This window comes from Mauremys mutica, chromosome 7 (genome assembly GCF_020497125.1).
Source record: "Mauremys mutica isolate MM-2020 ecotype Southern chromosome 7, ASM2049712v1, whole genome shotgun sequence".
Taxonomy (NCBI): domain Eukaryota; kingdom Metazoa; phylum Chordata; order Testudines; family Geoemydidae; genus Mauremys; species Mauremys mutica.
In genome coordinates, this window is record NC_059078.1 from 47,882,904 (window position 1) to 47,903,306 (window position 20,403).

At 57.5% G+C, this 20,403-nt stretch overlaps 1 protein-coding gene across 4 annotated transcripts; it reads left to right on the forward strand.

Annotated features, from left to right (window-relative positions):
- Positions 1-24: 24 nt before the first annotated feature.
- On the forward strand, positions 25-17,736 carry PARP3 (poly(ADP-ribose) polymerase family member 3). Of its 4 annotated transcripts, none has more exons than XM_045023995.1 (12): positions 27-116; positions 1,508-1,562; positions 7,368-7,571; positions 9,277-9,402; positions 11,733-11,924; positions 12,436-12,571; positions 13,286-13,512; positions 14,293-14,454; positions 15,186-15,272; positions 15,939-16,116; positions 16,733-16,879; positions 17,163-17,736. In XM_045023995.1, exons 3-12 carry the CDS (start codon positions 7,395-7,397, stop codon positions 17,330-17,332), a joined length of 1,602 nt encoding a protein of 533 aa, XP_044879930.1. In that variant the 5' UTR covers positions 27-116; positions 1,508-1,562; positions 7,368-7,394; the 3' UTR covers positions 17,333-17,736. The 4 variants fall into 4 exon arrangements, with proteins under 4 accessions (XP_044879932.1, XP_044879930.1, XP_044879934.1 ...); XM_045023996.1 differs by lacking the exon at positions 27-116 and adding an exon at positions 6,458-6,527 and having other exon boundaries at positions 1,516-1,562; XM_045023997.1 differs by lacking the exon at positions 1,508-1,562 and having other exon boundaries at positions 25-116.
- Positions 17,737-20,403: the final 2,667 nt, after the last annotated feature.

Sequence of the window (20,403 nt, forward strand, 5' to 3'; positions counted from 1 at the left end):
CCCCCTCCCCCCGTCTCCTGTTGGTGAGCTGAGCTGCCTGTAAACAGGGCTTGTTCCGCAGCCGGTTTCGTTTTGCGTATGCGTAGTGCGCTCTTCTAAGGCGGGGGTTGTGTGAGGTGAGTGTGCCACGAGGGGGCGCTGCGCTGCGCTGGGGTGGCCGGGCTCGGGGCGGGAGCCCCGGGGCTAGTTTGGGGAGAGAGGCTGGGCGCTGGGGCTCGTTTGGGAGGGGGAGGGCTTGGGGCTGGTTAGGGGAGGGGCTGGTTGGGGGGCTAGTTTGGGGGGAGGACTTGGGCCCTGGGGCTGGCTGGGGGGAGCCTTGGGGCTAGTTTCAGGGGAGGGGCTGGGCCCGCTCCTGGGCCTGGCCCTGGGGGTAGTGATCTGTGTCATTGTGGAGTGGTGGTGTTGGGGACCTTGGTGCAGGTGCAGTAGCAGGTGGCAGCATTGGAGCTGGGGTCCCTGTGTGGGGTGGTGGCTTTGGGGGGTGCTGTTTAGATCTGGACTCTTTGGGGGTTTGGCAGACCCGTGGGGCAGAACGGGGAGGGTGAGCAGACAGGGCCTGCCCCAGGGGGTGCTGAGCAGTCATGACTCCAGTTGAGTTGAGCGGTGTGGGGTGCTCAGCACCTTGCAGGACCTGGGCCAAAGGCCACTAGATTCTAGCAGAGTTCAGACTTGGGAACAGTAGCATCTAAACTGGTCCCAGTTGGGCCTTGAAGTTCCCACCTCACTGAGGGACTGAGATGTCAGGCGGCGGAATTCATGGTGTCCTTCTGTGATGCCATTCATCCACACGGCTCACTGCGCTGTGTGGAGCTGATGGGTGCTGGTATCCCGGTTTGGCAGGGAGGCACAGCTGGTGTTACTTGCCCAGAGTCACTTAAAAAAAATGAGGGGCAGCTAGAAAATAAACCCTGGGGGCAAACCTTCAGCTGGTGTAAATTGCCACAGCTCCACTGGAGGATTTACCCCCTGGACTGAGCATGTGCCCTAGCCACTAGCCCTCACTGTCCCCCTTCCCTGCTGCTGTTTAGCTCAGTGGTTCTCACCCCTGCAGCTGCACCCAGCTCAGAATTTCTGCAGGGAAAGAGGCTTGTTCTGACCATATTGTTCCAACAGGAACAGGTCTGAGCGCCTCCAGGCTGGAATGTGCTGGCCTGGCTGAGAGCTACCCCCGTGTCCTCCTTTCTAGGAAGGGGCGGGAGTTTCTCACTGCTGTCTCTCTCTCCTAGCAACTCCCCTCCAGTTCCCCTGAGCCCACGCAGCACAGAGCCCATGCCAGGCAATCTGCGAGCAGACATTAGTCCTGGCACTGACAGTGCAACGTGAGGCTGCCGGCTCACTTCTTCCTTCCCCTGGGCTAAGCTGGCTCCTCTCCCACAAGGGGAGTTGCTTTGCAGTAGAAAGGCTGAGGTCACGGGGAGGAGGAGAATGGCAGAAAGAGTGGAAAGAGCAGGCGGCTGTGCCAGCTCCGGCTTGTCTAAACTTGTCCCCTTTGCATTCCTCCGCTGAGGCCGGCCGCGAGGAGCAGCCCTAGGCCCCCCAGTCTGTGAAGGAGCTCCAGGCAGGTGAGTGCACCTCTGTTTCCCCAGCAGGCCAGAGGGCAGTTGAAAAGCAGCTGAGTGGAGCCTGCAGCTGCCCTGTGAGTCTGTCCCTTGCCGTTAAAGCCCTGAGGGGCCTCAAGGGCAGGGCACACAATCTGCTGCCTTCAGGCCGTGGCTGCTGGGATTGATCTGAAGCATGATTAATTTTGGGACTGGAACTGCGGTGCTGGGCCTTCCCTGCCTGCCGAATTCCTCCTCCTCAAAGATATCCTAGCTCAGGACCAACAAACCCCTGGGTAACTCTAGCGCTCCCCCTGCTCCATCTCCGCCTCTCCAAAGCTCCCATTGCTTCGCTGTGCACAGAAATGTCTGGAAAGGCCCCATTCTCCACCCCTCCCTTGTTTATGTTGCTTGTTTGCTCTTTGCCTCTGCAGGGCTGCTGCCTGCCTACTCAGGCACCACAGTTATGGAGGTGATGCCCCCCCACCCCCCCAAAAGGGTTAGGTCTTGCACTGAGCCTGGCGAGATTCTGGGGCATTCTGCTCTATGGGTATTGCTGTACAGTCCATACAGTACAGCCATGTCTCTCTGGAGTCCCGTGAATCTCATATTCATGGAGTATGTAGGTTCAAGTCTTCATTGCCCATTAGTGGGGATATTATCACTAGAGACTGAGCTGTGCAATCTCTGCCCAGAATTCTTCTGCCCAGCCATATTTCCTTCCTGTTTGGTCCTTGTTTTCTGTATCCTGCTCTTGGCTTATGTTACTTGGACACCTGGAATAAATCGGGTGATTCTTCCAACCCAGGTTCCCCTTTGGTTTGAGGTCTGCTGCTGGCATTGTGTTACTTTGTGCCAGGGTATGCAAACAAAGCTTAAGTGGAGAAGTGCAACCAGTGCTTGCCACTTGGCTGGGTGTATTACATTTCTCTCTTGGTCCCAAGGGAGAGGTTGTGTTTGAGCTGCTTTTTCTGCCTCTTTCCCAGAATAGGGGGGCAAAAAAGATCATCTACCCATAAACCCCTTCACTTTACATTTTAAAGATGACCTGCCACATATAGATTTGTGCCCTCCCTCCCACCCACCCTGCTTTCTGCTTACAGGAGGCTTGGAAGGTTGGAAGGTTTGGGGGTTTCTTGCCTTAGAAATATTAGGCATGGCAAGCCTAGTCTTCTCTGGCTTTACTGGAGGACTCCTTGGCGGCTGCTTGTGTGGACTAAAAGGTCAGTCTTTAACCAAGAGAGCTTTTCTCCAAAGTGTTTAGTAGGTGTTTGAATTCAATAGAGTTAAAATAAAATACCAGTGTTTTAAACAGTGTTAATAAAAATGCTTTCCCTTCCCAGTTCATTAGATTTCACTCTTTTGGTGTCTGTGATGTTATAATTTCAGTTTTTCAGTGGTCCATAGAGTCTTCCAGAGTAGGCTAGACCTGCCTGCTATCTAAGAACTAAGCTGTAGTAGTAGTAATAATCTAAAAAATAGAGGAGCAAAGAAATTTGAAAAAATGTTATGCTTTCTTTGGGCATCTTAAAAAGCACACTAGAGCACAACACATTTGTCCCTGTTCAGGGCTACTGCCCCTGTTTTTCCCCCTTTGTGGTCCACCAGAGGCTTCTCAGCTGTCACCTCTCTTGGACAGAGACCTGCATCTCTCTCCCTCCTGAGTGGGGATCTTTAAGACTTCAGTTTCCTGCCTACACTGTGCGAGCCAGACTGCCTAAACAGACTAGTGTCGACACTTCGCTTTCTCTCCAGCGATCGTGAATGGCCTGCAGTTATGAGTTACCACCCAGCTCTTTCTAAGCAAGCACATTTATTCTTAAGGTGAACGCATTACAGAGAAATATATTAATAACATTAAAAGAACCTACCTATATGCTAAAAGCCTTACCACAGGTCAGCCTCTGGCCCTGGGACATGTCAGTCCTTCAAACTCCACAGCTGGATTTTTAGTGTGGCTATGAGTTCATAACCAGCTCAGATTCAGAACCATCAGGAATAGTCCTGGCTCTTTCTTTATACAGCTTGAGCCTTTGATCTTGGCCTCAAGTAATAAGTAATCAGCAGGCAATGGCTCACACCTCAGGGTGTAGTTTCAAAAGGCCAGTTATCTTTGAAAACTCATGGCAAATGGGGGAGGTCCCAGATGACTGGAAAAAGGCTAATGTAGTGCCCATCTTTAAAAAAGGGAAGAAGGAGGATCCGGGGAACTACAGGCCAGTCAGCCTCACCTCAGTCCCTGGAAAAATCATGGAGCAGGTCCTCAAGGAATCAATTCTGAAGCACTTAGAGGAGAGGAAAGTGATCAGGAACAGTCAGCATGGATTCACCAAGGGCAAGTCATGCCTGACTAACCTAATTGCCTTCTATGAGGAGATAACTGGGTCTGTGGATGAGGGGAAAGCAGTGGATGTGTTATTCCTTCATTTTAGCAAAGCTTTTGATACGGTCTCCCACAGTATTCTTGCCAGCAAGTTAAAGAAGTATGAGCTGGATGAATGGACTATAAGGTGGATAGAAAGCTGGCTAGATCGTCAGGCTCAACGGGTAGTGATCAATGGCTCCATGTCTAGTTGGCAGCCGGTTTCAAGCAGAGTGCCCCAAGGGTCGGTCCTGGGGCCGGTTTTGTTCAATATCTTCATTAATAATCTGGAAGATGGCTTGGACTGCACCATCAGCAAGTTTGCAGATAACACTAAACTGGAAGGAGTGGTAGATACACTGGAGGGTAGGGATAGGATACAGAGGGACCATGACAAATTAGAGGACTGGGCCAAAAGAAACCTGATGAGGTTCAACAAGGACAAGTGCAGAGCCTGCACTTAGGATGGAAGAATCCCATGCACTGCTACAGACTAGGGACCGAATGGCTAGGAAGCAGTTCTGCAGAAAAGGACCTAGGGGTTACAGTGGACGAGAAGCTGGATATGAGTCAACAGCCTTCTTGGCAACAAGGGCACACTAACGGCATTTTGGGCTGTATAAATAGGCGCATTGTCAGCAGATGGAGGGATGTGATCATTCCCCTCTATTAGACAATGGTGAGGCCTCATCTAGAGTACTGTGTCCAGTTTGGGGCCCCACACTACAAGAAGGATGTGGACAAATTGGAAACAGTCCAGCAGAGGGCAACAAAAATGATTAGGGGGCTGGAGCACATGACTTAGGAGAGGCTGAGGGAACTGGGATTGTTAAGTCTGCAGAAGAGAAGAAGGGGGAGGGGGATTTGATAGCTGCTTTCAACTACCCGAAAGGGGGTTCCAAAGAGGATGGTTCTAGACTGTTCTCAGTGGTACCAGATGACAGAACAAGGAGTAATGGTCTCAAGTTGCAGTGGGGGAGCTTTAGGTTGGATATTAGGAAAAACTTTTTCACTAGGAGGGTGGTGAAGCACTGGAATGGGTTACCTAGGGAGGTGGTGGAATCTCCTTCCTTAGAGGTTTTTAAGGTCAGGCTTGAGAAAGCCCTGGCTGGGATGATTTAGTTGGGGATTGGCCCTGCTTTAAGCAGGGGGTTGGACTAGATGACCTCCTGAGGTCCCTTCCAACCCTGATATTCTATGTATAGCTGGACGTGGGGAATTTGCATTCAGCTCCCCGTAGCTTTTCCCCATGAAAACCACTTAACACGTTTTGTTCCATAGTCCATTCTTGTCTGGCCCATTGTTCACTATAGTTCTGTGAACCCCCAGGTCTCGCATCTTCCCCCCCCCCCCAAGAAGTTATGTACAATCTGGGCCCTCAAATGAATGGTTAATGTATTAGTAATACAGTGGGCCCCAAAGAGCCTCAAACTTAGTTAATTGAGATCTCCCAGGGATATTGCAGAAAACTGACATATCTGTGACACCACTTCTCCCACTCCTTAAAAATTCCTCAATCAGCAACCAGTCACCAAGGAAACCTGTGTGTCATGGTCACCCAAAGGGGGCGCTCTTCCAGCCAGCCAAGAGGCTGTCTCTTTCAGCTGCGTGTTGTGTAGGACACACTTGTTGTGCCAGTACATCCTAACACAACATGCTTTGTGTTGCTGCATAATCCCATCACACTGCTTTTTGCCACATCGCAGCTGGACGCTGAGTGAAGTCTGCAGGTTTAACCCAGGGGGTTGAGTATGAAATCCCCATTGATGTCAGCTTGGCTGGAGCTGTCTGGATTTGATTGGGTGTGGTTCACTTGGAGTGTGTGCTTGTGCGGTCAGATCACCAGGCTGGACTCAAACAAAGGTAAGGGGACATTTAAATAAGGATCCAGCAAAACTCGTTCCTCCTTGGCTGTGCTGAGCCTGAAAGACCTGGTTTGATTGTTCAGAATGCCAGACCATTTGCCCACAATGGCCAGGTGAACAGTGCTAGAAACTGGCTTTGCCAGATCTGTGTTTAAACAGAGAGTTTAGAGAGTTTCAAACTTGGTTCCTACTCCAGTTCAGACAGGGCCTTCCCTTAAGCAGAGATCTCACATCAACGAGTCAGAGCCTCTGATCACCACCTCTCTCCCAAGGAGTAAAGACCCACCCATGCTACAAATACAGCCGAATCAGGGACCTGGTGACAGTCAGGCTTTTGCTGCCCCTCCTCTCACTCTGGTTGGATATCTCCCATGGGGCAGGAGAGGAACAGCAAAGCCTGGGATGCAGTCCAGGACTTAGGCTCTGCAGGAGAGTGCTGGAAACACATATTCACCAGCCTGCCCCAGAGTGCAGTAGACTAAACTCCCCCCCACCCCACCCCAGCAGCACGCTCTCTGGGCCGGCAGCCACCGTCAGATGATTACAAGTGGATTAGCTGGACGTATCCGTTGACCGACACAGGGCACTAGACAGGTATTTCATTCGTTGAGCTGGTCTCCTGTCAGTTTTCAGAGTAGTAGCCGTGTTAGTCTGTATCTGCGAACAAGTACTCCTATTCTTTCTCCTGTCAGCATTTGGGAAAGACAGACTGCTCTGTATGGACCAAGGACTGAGCCCAGACTAACCAAACATCCTCTGAGGGTCAGTGGTTTCCCCTTCTTCCTCTTTGGTTGCCTCTGCCACTCATAATCCTCGTCCTTCCTCAACCACTTCAGTGCTGCATGGTCCTCACTAGTCACATCCCCTCTGACCCAGCCCCTGGGCCTTGGACTGTAAGTTCTTTGGGACAGTGGCTGTGGCTTGGCTTGTTCCTTGTATGCTCATCACACTTCCCAGTGCTCCAAAATGAACAGTAACAGCTGGGGGGGCTTGCGCTTTCTTGGCGTGCATGGGGCTAGTGGGCTAGGGTGGGGAAAGGAGGGAGGTTTTGCTAAGCAGATATGGGGAGTTGTCCTGTGAGGTCTCCAGTGGAAGGGTTGGGGAAAGCCTCAGTATAGTCCAGCTGTGCTAGCACTGGAAACGTGAGGGCGCCTGAGCTTGGGACATTTCCATGGCAGCTTTTGTAGACTATTGCAAAGTATCTTCCATCTAAGGATCTCCATGCACTTAACACACACTAGTGAGATGAAGCCTCGCATATCCCCCTCTTCGAGCTGGGGAACGATTATTATCCCCACTTTATGGGTGGGGAAGCTGAGGTGTAAAGGAGCGTGAAGTGACTTGCACCAGCTCACACACCAAGTCAGTGGCAGGGCTGGGAGCAGAACCCAGGTCTCCAGGTGCCATAAGCACAAGACTAGCCGTCGTCCCTGGACCCAGTCCTGAAGAGCTCTTGGTGTTCACCCACTCCTTGTATAGCTTTGAGATAATCCTGGGAATTGAGCAGGCTGCTGGCCTGTGGCAGAGAACGCCCCCCTCGCCCTCCGTCCTGCCTCTGCAGGACATAAGTGACTCTGACGGAGGCCCTAATTCTTATTGCAGCAGGGTGGCCATTGCTGCAGGGGAGCAATGGCCCCCAAACGCAAGGCGCCTGCCAAGGCCCAGACCCAGGGCAAGAAGGTGAAGCAGGAGCCAGAGGAGGACAGCGTCCGCTCCACCGTGGAGGCGCTGAAGACCGCTCCCAAGGAGAAGCTCAAAGCCAAGATCGACTCTGCCTGCCAGCTGAGCAATGGCAGCGATGCCCAGGTATGAGTGAGGCTCAGGCAGCAGGGTCCCCTGGAGAGAGAGGAGACACCTTCCCATGTCACCCGGCCCCAGGACCGGCCTTAGTGAAAATGGTTTGGGCGAACTTGTATTTTGGTGCCTCCTCCTCCCACCATTACCCTTGGCTCCTATGGGCTCCCATTACCTCCAGGCCATTACCAACACTTCATATGGAATGTCCACAGGAAGGTCCATTCAGTGTAGATGAGCGTCTCCCATGGTCCATTGTGAGTTAAGTGCCCCTTGATGAGACACTTACTTTGACCACCCGTCCCTTCAGGATGTGCTGGCTACCTTGTTACTCCAGGAGCAAACATTTGAAATACAGATATAGAGCCAATACTAAAACTTCAAATACAAAAATGATGCATGCATACACCTAGCATAAACATATTCAGCAAATCATAACCTTTTCATAGACATCTTACATGCCACATTTTGTACAAGATTTGTTGCAAATATATAACAGTGGTTGCAACGATCTACATGGTCATGTTTTAATCAGATAACGTCACAATGAGTAAACTGCTACAACTAGCAGATTCCTAGGCCACTGTCAGCAGAAGCACAGAAGTAAGGGTGGCATGGTATATGGTGTATTGCTACACTTACTTCTGTGCTGCTGTGGTGGCTTGTGGTGCCTGGCGCTTGGCCTGTGGCTCAAGGCAGGCTTTACGCTGTCACATGAGGGCTGCATCTTGCCAGAGCCCATAGTCGTCCTGCAGCCCCTAGCCACTCCTGGCTCACCGCAAGCATTTTGACAGGAAGTACTAAGCCAGTAATAACAACAACAATATAAGTGTGTGTGTGTGAGAGAGAGAGAGAGCCTGTGTGTGTGTCTCGGGGTTGTGAGACTGACACACACACACAATCTGTGTTGGGGGGACTTTGAGAAACTGTGTATGTGGGTTTGAGAACCTGTGTGTGTGTGTGTTAGGGAAGTTTGAGAGACAGCGAGTGCACTGTCACTTTAAGTCTCCCCTCCTTTCCCCCCTGCTCTGCCCAGCTCCCTCCTCCCCCCCACTCATGTCCCCCCCCCCCCCCCACCAGCCTTGGTGGCGCTGCTCTGGGCTCCCTGGGGCTGGGGCAGAGCTGGAGCCCCGGGGGCTGAGGAGCGAGTGAGGGGGGGAGCTAGGGAGTCGAGGTCAGGGAGAAGCCAGCCAGCCCAGTTCGAGGGAGAGGCCAGAGAAGAGAGGAGTCCAGCCACAGCCAGCTAGCGGGAGCCCGAGTCCCTTATGGTGCCCCCCTGACTACAGTGCCGTGGGCCCATTTGCCCGGCCCTGAGGCTAAATGCTGGTGCTCGGAGAGCCCGCTGCCTGAACCCTGGGAGAGAAGGCAGTTCGGGGGGTTGCGGCAGAGCTGCAAGGACTCGGTCCCTGGGAGCTGTAAAGCACTCTGGCCTCCCAGCCCTAGGCAGAGCTGAAAGAGACCTCTTCCCACCAGACCCCATCAGCTAACGCTGCCCCACAGGACAGTCCCAGAGATCCCGGCCGGAGGGATCCCCTCCCTGTCTGACCCACTGCAGACCCCGTTACTAATGCTGCTCCACAGGACAGTCCCAGGGATCCCGGCCCAAGGGAGCCCCTCTCTGTTTGACCCCAGCACAGGCTGTCCCGGAGCAGTCGTGTAGCCATCCCTGCTTGAGGGGACACTCATGTTCACTGCTCCCCTGTGGTGTGTTGGATAGATCCATGAGGATTACGACTGCATGTTGAACCAGACCAACATCGGAAACAACAACAACAAGTTCTACATCATCCAGCTCATCGCTCACAATGGCAGCTACAGCTGCTGGAACCGCTGGGGTCGTGTGGTGAGTACCCTGCGCCCCGGCCAGCCACCGGCACAGCTGGGCCAGTATCTCCCTCTGGCAGCCACCAGGGGGCGTTGTTATAGGAGCTACCTCTGCTGCTATGAGGCCAAGGCCCAGCCAGGGCCGCCCATCCTAGGGGACATGGCAGTAAGATAAATCCAGGGCGGTTAGACACGGCACCTGCACCGCCCTCCTGTGCAGAAGCTGGGTGTTTAAATTACATCCTTTACTTGCTGGCATTTGTTTGTTTATTTGTGTGGCTGCACAGACCCACATGCTATTCTTTTCCCCCTGCCCTCACCCCCTTGGGTACTGGAGGTGGCTGACCCCACAAAAGTCTCCTTGGGGAGACTCAGGGAGGGTACAGCACACCCTTCCCTCTCCCTCCGGACAGGCCAGGGAAAGGGGGGCTGAAGCCACCGGGCATGTCCCCCCGAGAGGTGCCGATGGGGGTGTCTGGCTCCCTCTCCAGGAGGGACTTGTCAAGCTGTGAGCTCTGCAGGGGCTATCTCGCTGTGCGTGCAGTGCCCAGCACGTTGGGGGATGGACACTGCTGTGTAAACAGGTGATTAACATTGGCTGCTATAGTGAGATTCCCTCCCTGACCACTAGGTGTCAGTCTCAACCCGCTTCCTCAGGTTCTCGGAACTCCCCTGATGTCAGTGTCATGGGGAGACAGTCCCAGCAGAAGCTAGTGTTAGCACCAGGGCTGTTAGCCTCAGTGCCCTGAGCCCTGGTGACTCAGATCTCTGCTAGATGCTCCCAGGGAGGCCGAGCCTCGCAAACTCCTGAGCCAGGCGAGGGACAGCCCAGCCCGGTGCCTCACTGACAAGGTCCCAGGAGCTCTAGGGCTGTCCCTGCCCTAATTTGCTTTACACAGTGCCAGGTGCAGCTGGTGTAGCTTTAACTTCCAGGCAAACAAGGCTCCGGTAGCCCGTAGTGACGGCGTGACAGACAGGGCAACTTCCTGCCCCTTTTGGGGAGACCAGCTGGTATTAGGTGTAGGCCAGATTAGATCATCTTATGGAATCGAGTCTCTTGCTCTCCTGGTCCAGATAGGAGCCGCCTGCTCCCAACATGGTTCTCTTGCCTGCTGCTTTCCTCTTTGTGGCTATTCTTGCAGGCAGGGCCGCCCAGAGGATTCCGGGGGCCCGGGGTCTTCAGCGGTGGGGGGCCCTTCCGTTCCGGGACCCGCCGCCGAAGTGCCCCGAAGACCCGCGGCGGGGGCTCCCCCGCCGCCGAATTACCGCCGAAGCGGGACCCGCCGCCGAAGCGCAGCCCGGTCTTCGGCGGTAATTCGGCGGGGGGGGGGGTCCCCGCCGCGGGTCTTCGGGGCACTTCGGCGGCGGGTCCCGGAACGGAAGGGGCCCCCCGCCGCCGAAGACCAGGCTGTGCTTCGGCAGGGGGCCGCTTTCCCCCCCCGCCCCGGCCCCAGCCCCAGCCTCTTACCCCCGGCTCCCTCCTCACCCGGAGTCTCAGCGCCTCGCCGGAACAGCTGCAGCGTGTGGCCGGCGGGGCCTGAGCTCCGTCCCGCTCAGAGCCGTGTGGTGAGGGGGCGGGGCTGGGAGCTCCGGGCCGAGCGGAGGCAGCTGAGCTCAGCCTGGAGCTCCCAGCCCCGCCCCCTCACCACGCGGCTCTGAGCGGGGCGGGGCTCAGGGGCCCCGGCGGAGACTCGGCGCTTGATGCGCTGAGGCTCCAGGAGAGGGGCGGAGGTGGGAGCCTCCGCTGTTCTCTTGGGGGGCCCCTGCGGAGCCCAGGGCCCCGGGCAAATTGCCCCCTTTGCCCCCCCCTCTGGGCGGCCCTGCTTTCAGGGGCCATGGGCACTTGGCAAAGCAGGGGGAAACCACTGTTAAGTAAACACTTCTTCCCATCCATTGCCCCGGGCAAAAAACTAGCAGACGGCATTGTACTTTGGCAGGAAAATCCACCTCTATCTGTAATGTCCCTCATCTGATTTACCCAGGCTAGCCAGAATAACCCTACCCTGGGATTGGAATATGAGTGTGACATTTTGGGTGGCTTGGCAAAACTGGGCATGCAGAAGCGTCAGAGTCAGGCTTAGCTGGGAAGCTTAGTTAAGTGGATTCATGTCCCAGAAGGATACATGCTGCCTGTGGAGACTACCCAGCATGCAGTGCAGCCTTGTTGCCTTTATCAAATGGAGAATTGCATGCTGGGGCCTGTAGTTTCCACAGGCCGCACCTGTGTGAAGGCGCCTGCAGCTGCACTGTAGAGGCCAGCTGGAGCCCTGAGTTGAAGGGGAAGATGAGCAGTGAGTACAGGAGCGGGGCACCAAGCCTGACCCTGCTGCGGGTTTCTTCCCTTCCTAGGGGGAGGTGGGACAGTCAAAGCTCAGCACCTTCCCTTCCCTGGAAGCCGCCAAGAAGGACTTTGAGAAGAAGTTCCGGGAGAAGACCAAGAACAGCTGGGCTGAGCGGGAGAACTTTGTGGCCCACCCTGGCAAGTACACCCTGATCGAGGTGCAGCATGGGGCTGAGGAGGAGCAGGAGGTGACCGTGAAGGTGAGTGACCGGGGAGCCCCGGGATAAGCGAGGCTGCCCCCACATGGAGCCAGGGAAACAGGAATTTTCCCGAGGCAGCTAGGGAGATATGTGCCATGGGGCTGAGGGGCTGGCACGGCCCCTTTTGGAGCAGGGAAGGCAGCCCCCCTCCTGGCTGCGCAGTTGCAATGCAGGGGTATGTATCCCGCTGCTGCCTGAGAGCGCGACGGGAGCTGGTGGGAGCTTTGCCTCCATGAGAGTGAGTGAGGGTCTCGGGGTTTGGCCCAAAGGCGGCAAAGTGACATGTTCTGCTTCAGATGACGGCCCCAGTTCACCCCCGCAGGGCAGCTCCCCGCTGGAGACAAACTTCCATGGGGAGGGGTGGCTGGGCAGGGCTGGGGGGATCCATTGCTGGTTCTGTTGGCTCTGGGGGGCCTTTTCCCTGCAGCAGATCTGGTGGTGGGTGGGAATGTCCTATGGGGGGGGGGAGCCCCTCCTGTCTGAGCTGGAGCTTTCCTCTCCCCTCCCCCAGGTGGACAGCGTGGATGGAGGGAAGCGCTCCAAGCAGAGGACACTGCCCTGCAGCCTGGACAAGGCCACCCAGGAGTTGGTCTCACTCATCTTCAGCAATGACATGTTCAAAGAGGCCATGCAGACCATGAATATCGGTACAGTGGGGAGCGGGGCCCTTGGGGGATGCAGGGGGGAGGCAGCCCACCCCCCCGCACCGTCGGCCCCGCTGTGGGGGGCTTGGGGCTGGGATAGCAGGGGGCTGCAGGGCAGGCTGGAGGGCACTGGCAGAGCTGTGGGGGGCTTGGGGCTGGGATAGCAGGGGGCTGCAGGGCAGGCTGGAGGGCACTGGCAGAGCTGTGGGGGGCTTGGGGCTGGGATAGCAGGGGGCTGCAGGGCAGGCTGGAGGGCACTGGCAGGGCTGTGGGGCGCTTGGGGCTTGGATAGCAGGGGCTGCAGGGCAGGATGCAGGGACATTGGCAGGGCGGCTGCAGATCAGGACTGAGAGGCATTGGCAGAGCTGTGTGGGGAGCCCCAGCTGGAATAAAGGGGTGCTGCAGGTTAGGGTAGAAAGGAATCGAACTGACATCCTGCTCGCTCCTCATTGTCCAGAGGAAGGTGCCTGTGATGATGACCCATGGCTGGGGCTGGGTGTGAGGCAGAGGGCTGCTGCAGGCGTGCAGAGAAACCACTGCCCTGAGGGATGGGGGAGAGGCTTGTATGAGCTCAGGGTCTCTCTGAGGGATTGCCCTGGGGCCCCCGAGGAGAAGGGGTCACGCTTAGGTCTGGGGGGGATGCAGGTGCCCCTGCTGGCAGCCAGCTGAGCCATCCATTGCTCGTCTCCCCTCCCCATGCCTGTCTGCCTGCCCCAGACGTGAAGAAGATGCCGCTGGGGAAGCTGAGCAAGCAGCAGATCGCCAAGGGCTTTGAGGCCCTGGAGGCCATTGAGACGGCTCTGCAGGAGCAGCCGCTGTCCTGCAGGCAGCTGGAGGAGCTGTCGTCCCGCTTCTACACCATCATCCCCCACAGCTTCGGCCGCGCTAGGCCCCCTCCCATCAACACGCAGGAGATCGTCCAGGCCAAGAAGGACATGCTGCTGGTAAGGGTCCTGCCCGCGGCAATTGGGCTGGGTCTGCACTGTGCTGGATTCTCCTGCTGGCCAGGGCGGGTCCCCCAGTGCCGGGGCCAGGCCTCCCTTCCTCGCAGCTTTCCTGCTGCCTGCCCAGTCTCCCAGATGGGAATGTTCTCCCTCCCCCTGGCCCTGGGCTGAGGCTGGCGGGATTTCCCTGGGGCCAGCAGCGCAGCACCACCTCCTGGCTGGGGGAAGGAGTCTGTGCTCCAGGACAGCGCTTGGGGAAGCCACCACCATCACCCCTGCTGTTGCCGTGGTGGTGAGGTGGGGTGGTACTGTGCCATTTGCTTCCTCGGTTCTAGAACGGGGCCGGAGTGCCCTGTGAGAGGGGGAAGAGGCCCAGCCCTGCACAGAGAAATAGCCACCCGGAGTCTGCGGCATCTCCTTGTTGGCATGTCTGGCGCTCGCCTGGGAGCCCAGCGGGTTAGGGGGCACGGCGCTGCCCACCACTGCCCCAGCAGGGTGGCCCACTGAAGAATGTGTGGGCCGTGTGCATCCAAACTCCCATGAGTGCTGCGGGCGAAAGGGCCTCTCCTTCCCCAGGGGTGTAAAATCAGACCCCCTTGGGGAGCCTCTGGGCAGGCTGAGGCCATGCTGCGAAGGACAGCAGGGCATACAAACCTCAGCTGGGGTCATGCCCACCCTTGGCCGTGCCATCTCTGGACAGGACGGGCAAGGAGCTTCCAGGGCTACTAAGGGGTTAAAGTGGCCCACCCTTCCCATCGGCCCGGCTCTCTGCCTTGGTAGGTGCTGGCAGACATTGAACTGGCCCAAAGCATGCAGGCGCAGAAGAAAGAGGAGGAGGAAGAGGAGGTGAAGGTGGAGGAAGTGCCTCACCCGCTGGACAAGGACTATGAGCTTCTGAAGTGTGAGCTCACCCTGGTGGACCCGGCGTTGGAGGATTACCAGGTCTGGAGGGGCTGGTGCACGCCAGGTGGCCTGGTGGAGGCAGCAGCTTGGGCAGGAGAGCGATGTGGGGGGTGGGGGTCACTAGCCCAGTGTGAGAGGGGGTTGTGGGCTGTCACTTCCCTGAGGGAGCGCCTGGGGACATGGGGTCCTTCCGTCGGTACTTCCATCTTGGTCTGTACAGTGCCAACCCCGCCTCCTGCATGGCACTTGTCTGGTATGGAAAGGAAGCTGCTTCCTCCAGGGCCCACCAGGAGGGATGTGTGTGCCCCTCCCCCTACAACCCCCAGGCTATCTCAGCACTGGTGGGCTCTCCAAGCTGGGGTGAGAGCCAGGGAGGAGCCTGGTGTAGGTGAATTGGCCTCTCTCCCCAGGGGTTAGTCCCTCCAGGGCATTGAGGGGTTCCGCTAATGGAGCTGACAGGGCCGGGGGGGAGCCCAGGTCTGGTGAACTTGTGGGTCTGAGCTGGAGCTGCTGGAGGTGTTGGGAACGGGGCGGTTCTGGGTGTGGAGGGAGTGAATGTTTTCAGGTGTCATCATGTCAGAGGTTTCTCCAGCACCAAGCAGAGAAACCTGCTCCTGTGGGACGGGTCCCAAGCCCAGAGCCCCCAGTGTGGACCTCTGTGGTAGCCAGGTCAGGAGGGATGGGGGGCCGGCACTGAGGGGGTGAGCAGAGGACTGCTGTTGCCCGGTCTTGCCCCAGGTGCCCCCCGATCACTCTGGTCTCCCCCACAGGTGATCCAGACCTACGTAGAGAAGACTGGGGTGAGCCACCGGAAGGTCAAGATCCTGAACGTCTGGAAGGTGAAGAGGGAGGGAGAGGTGAGAGCACTAGTGTCCTGCCGCTCACGGGTGCATGTGTCCATGGGCCCTCGCTCGTTAGCCAGGTGCGGGAGAGTTCGGCACCCCGCAGCTCCCCCTGGGCACAAACAGCTGCTGGATGCGGCGCCCAGCTCTGTGTCAGGCCCCAAGAGCCAGCGGTGCCCTGGCTGTGCAGCAATTGCAACATGGGCTCAACTCCAGCAGCTTCCAGCTGCTCTGCCTGGGTTCAGCGTCGACCATTTAACTGTGCTCAGGGCAGGTCTCGTCAGCCGGCCCTCATGGGTGCAGCAGAGGGAGTCCGGCCTTGCCCAGGGCGGTCAGCGTGGCTGATGTCAGCGGCTCGGAACTGGTGCTGGCAACGGGCGAAGGGGGCCTCTGGCAGCCTGGGCAGAGGCTGAAGGCTACAGGGGCTCGGAGCTTCAGCTGCCCTCAGGCCCCTCAGCTGCCTCCCCCAGGACAGCAGTGGGGGAAGCGGATACTGCTCTCGCTGCTGCCCGCATCAGTCCTGTTGGCTGCAGGGCTGTGGATCCAGCCCCGTCCCCCAGCGCTGAGATTCCTTCTGCATCAGTGAGGTTATGGGTGGTGTTGGCTGGGGGTGCGAAGCATTTGCAGACGTTGAGCCCCCGCTCTGTCTGGAGCTGAGGACTGCCCTGTCCGGCTCCGCAGAGTGAGCGCTTCAAGGCTCACGACCACCTGGAGAACCGGCGCCTGCTGTGGCATGGCACCAACGTGGCCGTCGTCGCCGCCATCCTCAAGAGCGGCCTGCGCATCATGCCGCACTCCGGCGGGCGTGTGGGCAAGGGGCTTTACTTCGCCTCCGAGAACGGCAAGTCGATGGGATACGGTAAGGCCCACAGCTGCCCAGCCTGGGGCGCTCTCCCAGCCACCCCCACCCCTCTCATATCCCCTCCGGGCAAGAGGAGACGCTGGCAGCCTCTGCAAGGCGAGTATCTGTCTAGGGCCGGTGGGAAGCCCATGGCATTACATTCTCAGGGCCCCCTTTCCCTCTCCTGCCCCAGGCCTGCGCCTCCTGGATGGTGCGGCCCTGCTGGCAGTGCCAGGTGTTGCAGGGCTGAGTCTGACACACCTGGGTGGTGGGACGGCACAGACAGGGGTGCGAGCGAGAGGTTAGTCTAAGGGAGAGTGAAGCGAGGAGAGCAGCTTCCCCCTCCTCTTGGCAGAGGAGAGCTCCTGGCTTTGGGGAGCAGGGCTCCCTGGCTTTCCAGGTGGCTTTAATAGGCCACAGCAGAGGGGTGATTGGAAGCACTGGGGGTGCAGTGAGTGCTGTCCCCGCTCACAGTCAGGGCAGGGCAAAGGAGCAGAACCAGCCAGGGCAGTGTGCTGCTGCCAGCTCTGAGGAGCGCTACGGGGCAGGCTGTGCCAGCTTGGCAGCCAAGCCAGGCGTGGGAATGGGCCTTGCAGCCAGCTTCAGCAGCACAGGCCGGTCTTCCCCTCTCCAGTGAGCTGCACCTCCCAGGGGGTCGGGATCATGTTCCTCAACGAGGTGGCCCTAGGCAAGGAGTATCGGATCACCCAGGACGACCCATCATTGCGCAAGGCCCCCCCGGGGTATGAGAGCGTAATCGCCTGTGGTCGGACTGAGCCAGGTGAGTGCGCTCCCCGATCTGCCCTCCCCACTGGGGGCTGCCACCCGCCTGTGGGCAGGTGGAGGGGGTGGGGATTCAGAATGGGAGCAGGCTGGAGGTGCTGGCAATGGGGGGGGCATGACAGATGGCGGGGATTTGGAGATGGGGGGGGGGATGGTGGAGAGTTGGGGTTTGGAGATGGGAGAAGTGGGGGTCTCGCACAGCCTGGTACTGGCAGTTCCTGGCCCAGTCCCATGCGCTAACCCCTTCCTTGTGCCACCCTTCCATGTCCCACCCTCCCCAGACCCTGCTTGTGACCGGGAGCTGATGGTCGAGGGCAAGAAGGTGCTGGTGCCGCAGGGGAAGCCCATCCCCATGGCCAAGTACCAGGACTCCTACTTCAGCCAGAGCGAGTACCTGATCTACCAGGAGAGCCAGTGTCAGATCCGCTACCTGCTCCAGCTCCGCCTCTGAGGTGCTTTCCCGCAGGCCCGGCACCCCTCCAGCTCCAGAAGACCGTGGCCAGCTGTGCCGATGGCGACGATGCCCCGGGGTGCGACCTGCGACAGGGTGAGATGACAGTGCTCAGTGAGCTGGCTGCGGGAGCACCTCTGTTGCCTGCTGGCTCAGGATCCCTGGGTCCCACGGGCCTGGGAGTGATGCTCTCTGACATGCCATGAAATGCATGGCTCCTGCACTCGGAGTCCCTGAGCCATGCTGCCCAGAGGAGGGGGCTGGGGCGCAGCTGCCATAGCCAGTTAAACTCCCAGCAGCCTCTGTTGGGGCTCCAGAGGGGACTCTCGAGTGCTGGAGTCTGCGAGCAGCAGGGCTCTCCGAGGCCTTCTGTTAGTGTAAATAAAAGTGTGTGCGGATTACAATCAGCTTTCCCCCATGTGTCACTCTGGCGCTGGAGAACTCAGCGGGGGTCGGATCCAGGGGCTGGCATGGGCACATCGCTTTGGCTTGCTCTTACTCCCGGAGCTCTTGTCTGGGAGATTCCAGCAGAGGGAGAAGATCAAGGGACTCCCCTCCCCTTTTTGAGAGGCCTAGGAAACGGGGCCTGTCACAGATCCCCCCCCCCAGGGAGATCCGCTCACCCTGCACAGTGGCCTCAGGAGGTGTGGGCTGGCCTTTAGGGATGGGGGTGCCCTACCCAGGAGACATGCTGTGGTGGCTGTGGGTGAGGAGATCAGGGCAGGGAGCAGCTGCTGATCAGGATCCCTGTGCAGCTTCCCAGGCACCTGCCAGCCAGGCTCGGGGAAGGTTGTTATCTGGTCTCTCCCACGGATGGAAAGGCAGGAACAGGGAGGAGGCCGGGGGGGCCCGTTAGAAACACTGGTGCTGGGAGAAGTATGAGGGGGGCAATGGGACATGGGATCAGCGGGTGCTGAGAGGAACAGGAGGAGGAATTGGGGGGCCAGAAACAAGAGCAGGGAAGTGGAGCGGGGCTGATACACTCATCGCAAATCTCCAAGTCCGGGTCTGAACGGTTAATTTGTGCAAAGTAAACTAAAGAGACATATTCCCTTATCTAATCTGGCTACTTATATGGCTGCCATCACCATAGTATCCTGCACCGAGGCAGTAATTGCTAGGCGAGAGAACAATAACGATCTATCTCGCTCTTCCTCGCTGGCCTGGTGGGGAAGGAGCTGGATTGGCTCGGAGCTCTGGGCATCTGTGGGAAGATCTGACTGAGGGGAAGCCACGGGCTCATCTTCGCTGCAGGTAACTCGAGTTGTCCCTTGAGGGTTGTTCCACAGCGAGTGCCGTCCACACCCATGAACCCAGAACTCCGGTGGGATGGGCTGTAGCTCGTGTTAGCTCCACTTGCAGTTGCTCTGGGCATGGCGGCTCTTGCTCGAGCCAGGCTAACTCGAGAGGGCGTAGCTGACCCGAGTTAACTCTGCAGTGCTAGCATGGCCTCTGTCTGAGCTGTGCATTGAGTTCTGAACCCGGGCCCGGTCTGATCTCCTACACAGGCAATTTCCAGAGTCTAGGGCCAGCCCCCAGGAAAGCTCCATCTGCACTGATGAGCTTCCCCTGGGCGGTGGAAGGTCGCTGGCCTGGCAGATCCTGGAGGCTAAGGCCTGTCTCAGCCAGCCAGAGCCAGGCCCATCAAGGGCTTCGAACTATAGGGCACAGGCTGTGAAGTGGACTCTGCTCAGTGGGAAGCTGTTGCAGAGCAGGGTGGTGGGGCTATGCAGCCAGGCTGCTGCACTTTTTGGGGGTGTATCTATCCCTGGGTGACTGGGTCTAACCAGCTGCAGTAGCCCAGCCTCGGGCTCGCAGATGCCTGAAGGTCAGGGTCAGGGCTGAAGCTGCCAGGGCGGGGCTCAGCATGGGGGATTTGCCACTGTGGGTATCTGAGCACCCAAGAGCACTGAGGAGCCCCAGGATGAAATCTGGGCCCTTTGAAGTCAATGATAAACCTCCCCTTGAGCTGGAGAGCCAGGATTTCACCCAGGCTCTAGCTGGAGGGGGTGTTCCAGCATGAGGAGTTCTGTTCCAGGGAGCGCTGCAGAGAGAGCCTGGGGCATCTGTACCTCACACACTTCTCCAGTGCCGCCCCTGGCCTACCTGGAGCTGCTCTCGCATCCTCTCATGGCCTGCCCCTCAGGCTCTCCAGGGCTGGGTGGCTTCTGTGGGAAGCAGAGCTGGGGAGATACCAGAGGCTCTTCCCTGCCCCAGCAAAGTGTAGGCGTGAGGGGCCTGCCATGATGTTTGCATAGTGCATTCCTGCTGCATTGTGTCTGCACAAGCACACCTGTGCGCGCAAGGCTGTGTCTATGTGCTGTTTCCCCTAGCAGCAGCCAAAGGGGCAGGTCCCCAGTGACTGATCCACGCTCAGTCCAGTTTTTGTGCTCAGGACGTTGATGCTAACCATGCTGTCGGAAGCCAGCTCCACCCCCACTCTGCTCTGCCAGTGCCCCTTAATGCTGACCCTTTCCCTATTGACCCTGTAATTCTTTAGTGAGAGCAAGTCCCTTTGGAGCAGTGGAACAAGATCATAATGCTAATTGCATCTGGGCCCTGATCAGGGCCAGTGCAAGGATATTTTGCGCCCTATGCAAAACTTCCACCTTGTGCCCCCCCCCGCCCCCCCCCCAACAACCTCCAAAAACTAGTAAACTTAGCATTATAAACAGCCTGTCAGAATGGGTAATGGCTGTTGTAATGTTTCTTTTTTACCTTTAAGGCATTTCAGTTGTTTGCCATTGCCTCTGATGGTGTCCCATTCAAAGTCTTACTATTGTGCAAAGCTAAACAATTGAGCCTTGCATTGCATCATCAGCCAGGTTAGGCAGGGTGACAAATCCCCCTTGCCCCAAAGGGCCATTATGTAAAGCAGGCTTTTAAGGTAAATACATTATTCCTTCAATATTACCCATGCACACATCTCACAAAGATTCTCACTCTTGACAAGTTACCAGCCTTGTGTAGATCCCTTCCACGTTCCTCTTTGTGGATAAGTGCCCGTAAGACACGTGTGGGGTGCAGTGAGTTTGTCCGGCCTGCGGTGACAGCTGTTTGTGAAGATCAGG

Coding starts and splice junctions, on each gene's coding strand:
- PARP3 (XM_045023997.1), top strand. CDS start 7,395: ATGGCCCCCAAACGCAAGGCGCCTGCCAAGGCCCAGACCCAGGGCAAG. Junction 13,513..14,292: donor CCAAGAAGGACATGCTGCTG/GTAAGGGTCCTG, acceptor CTGCCTTGGTAG/GTGCTGGCAGACATTGAACT. Junction 16,117..16,732: donor CGGCAAGTCGATGGGATACG/GTAAGGCCCACA, acceptor TCCCCTCTCCAG/TGAGCTGCACCTCCCAGGGG.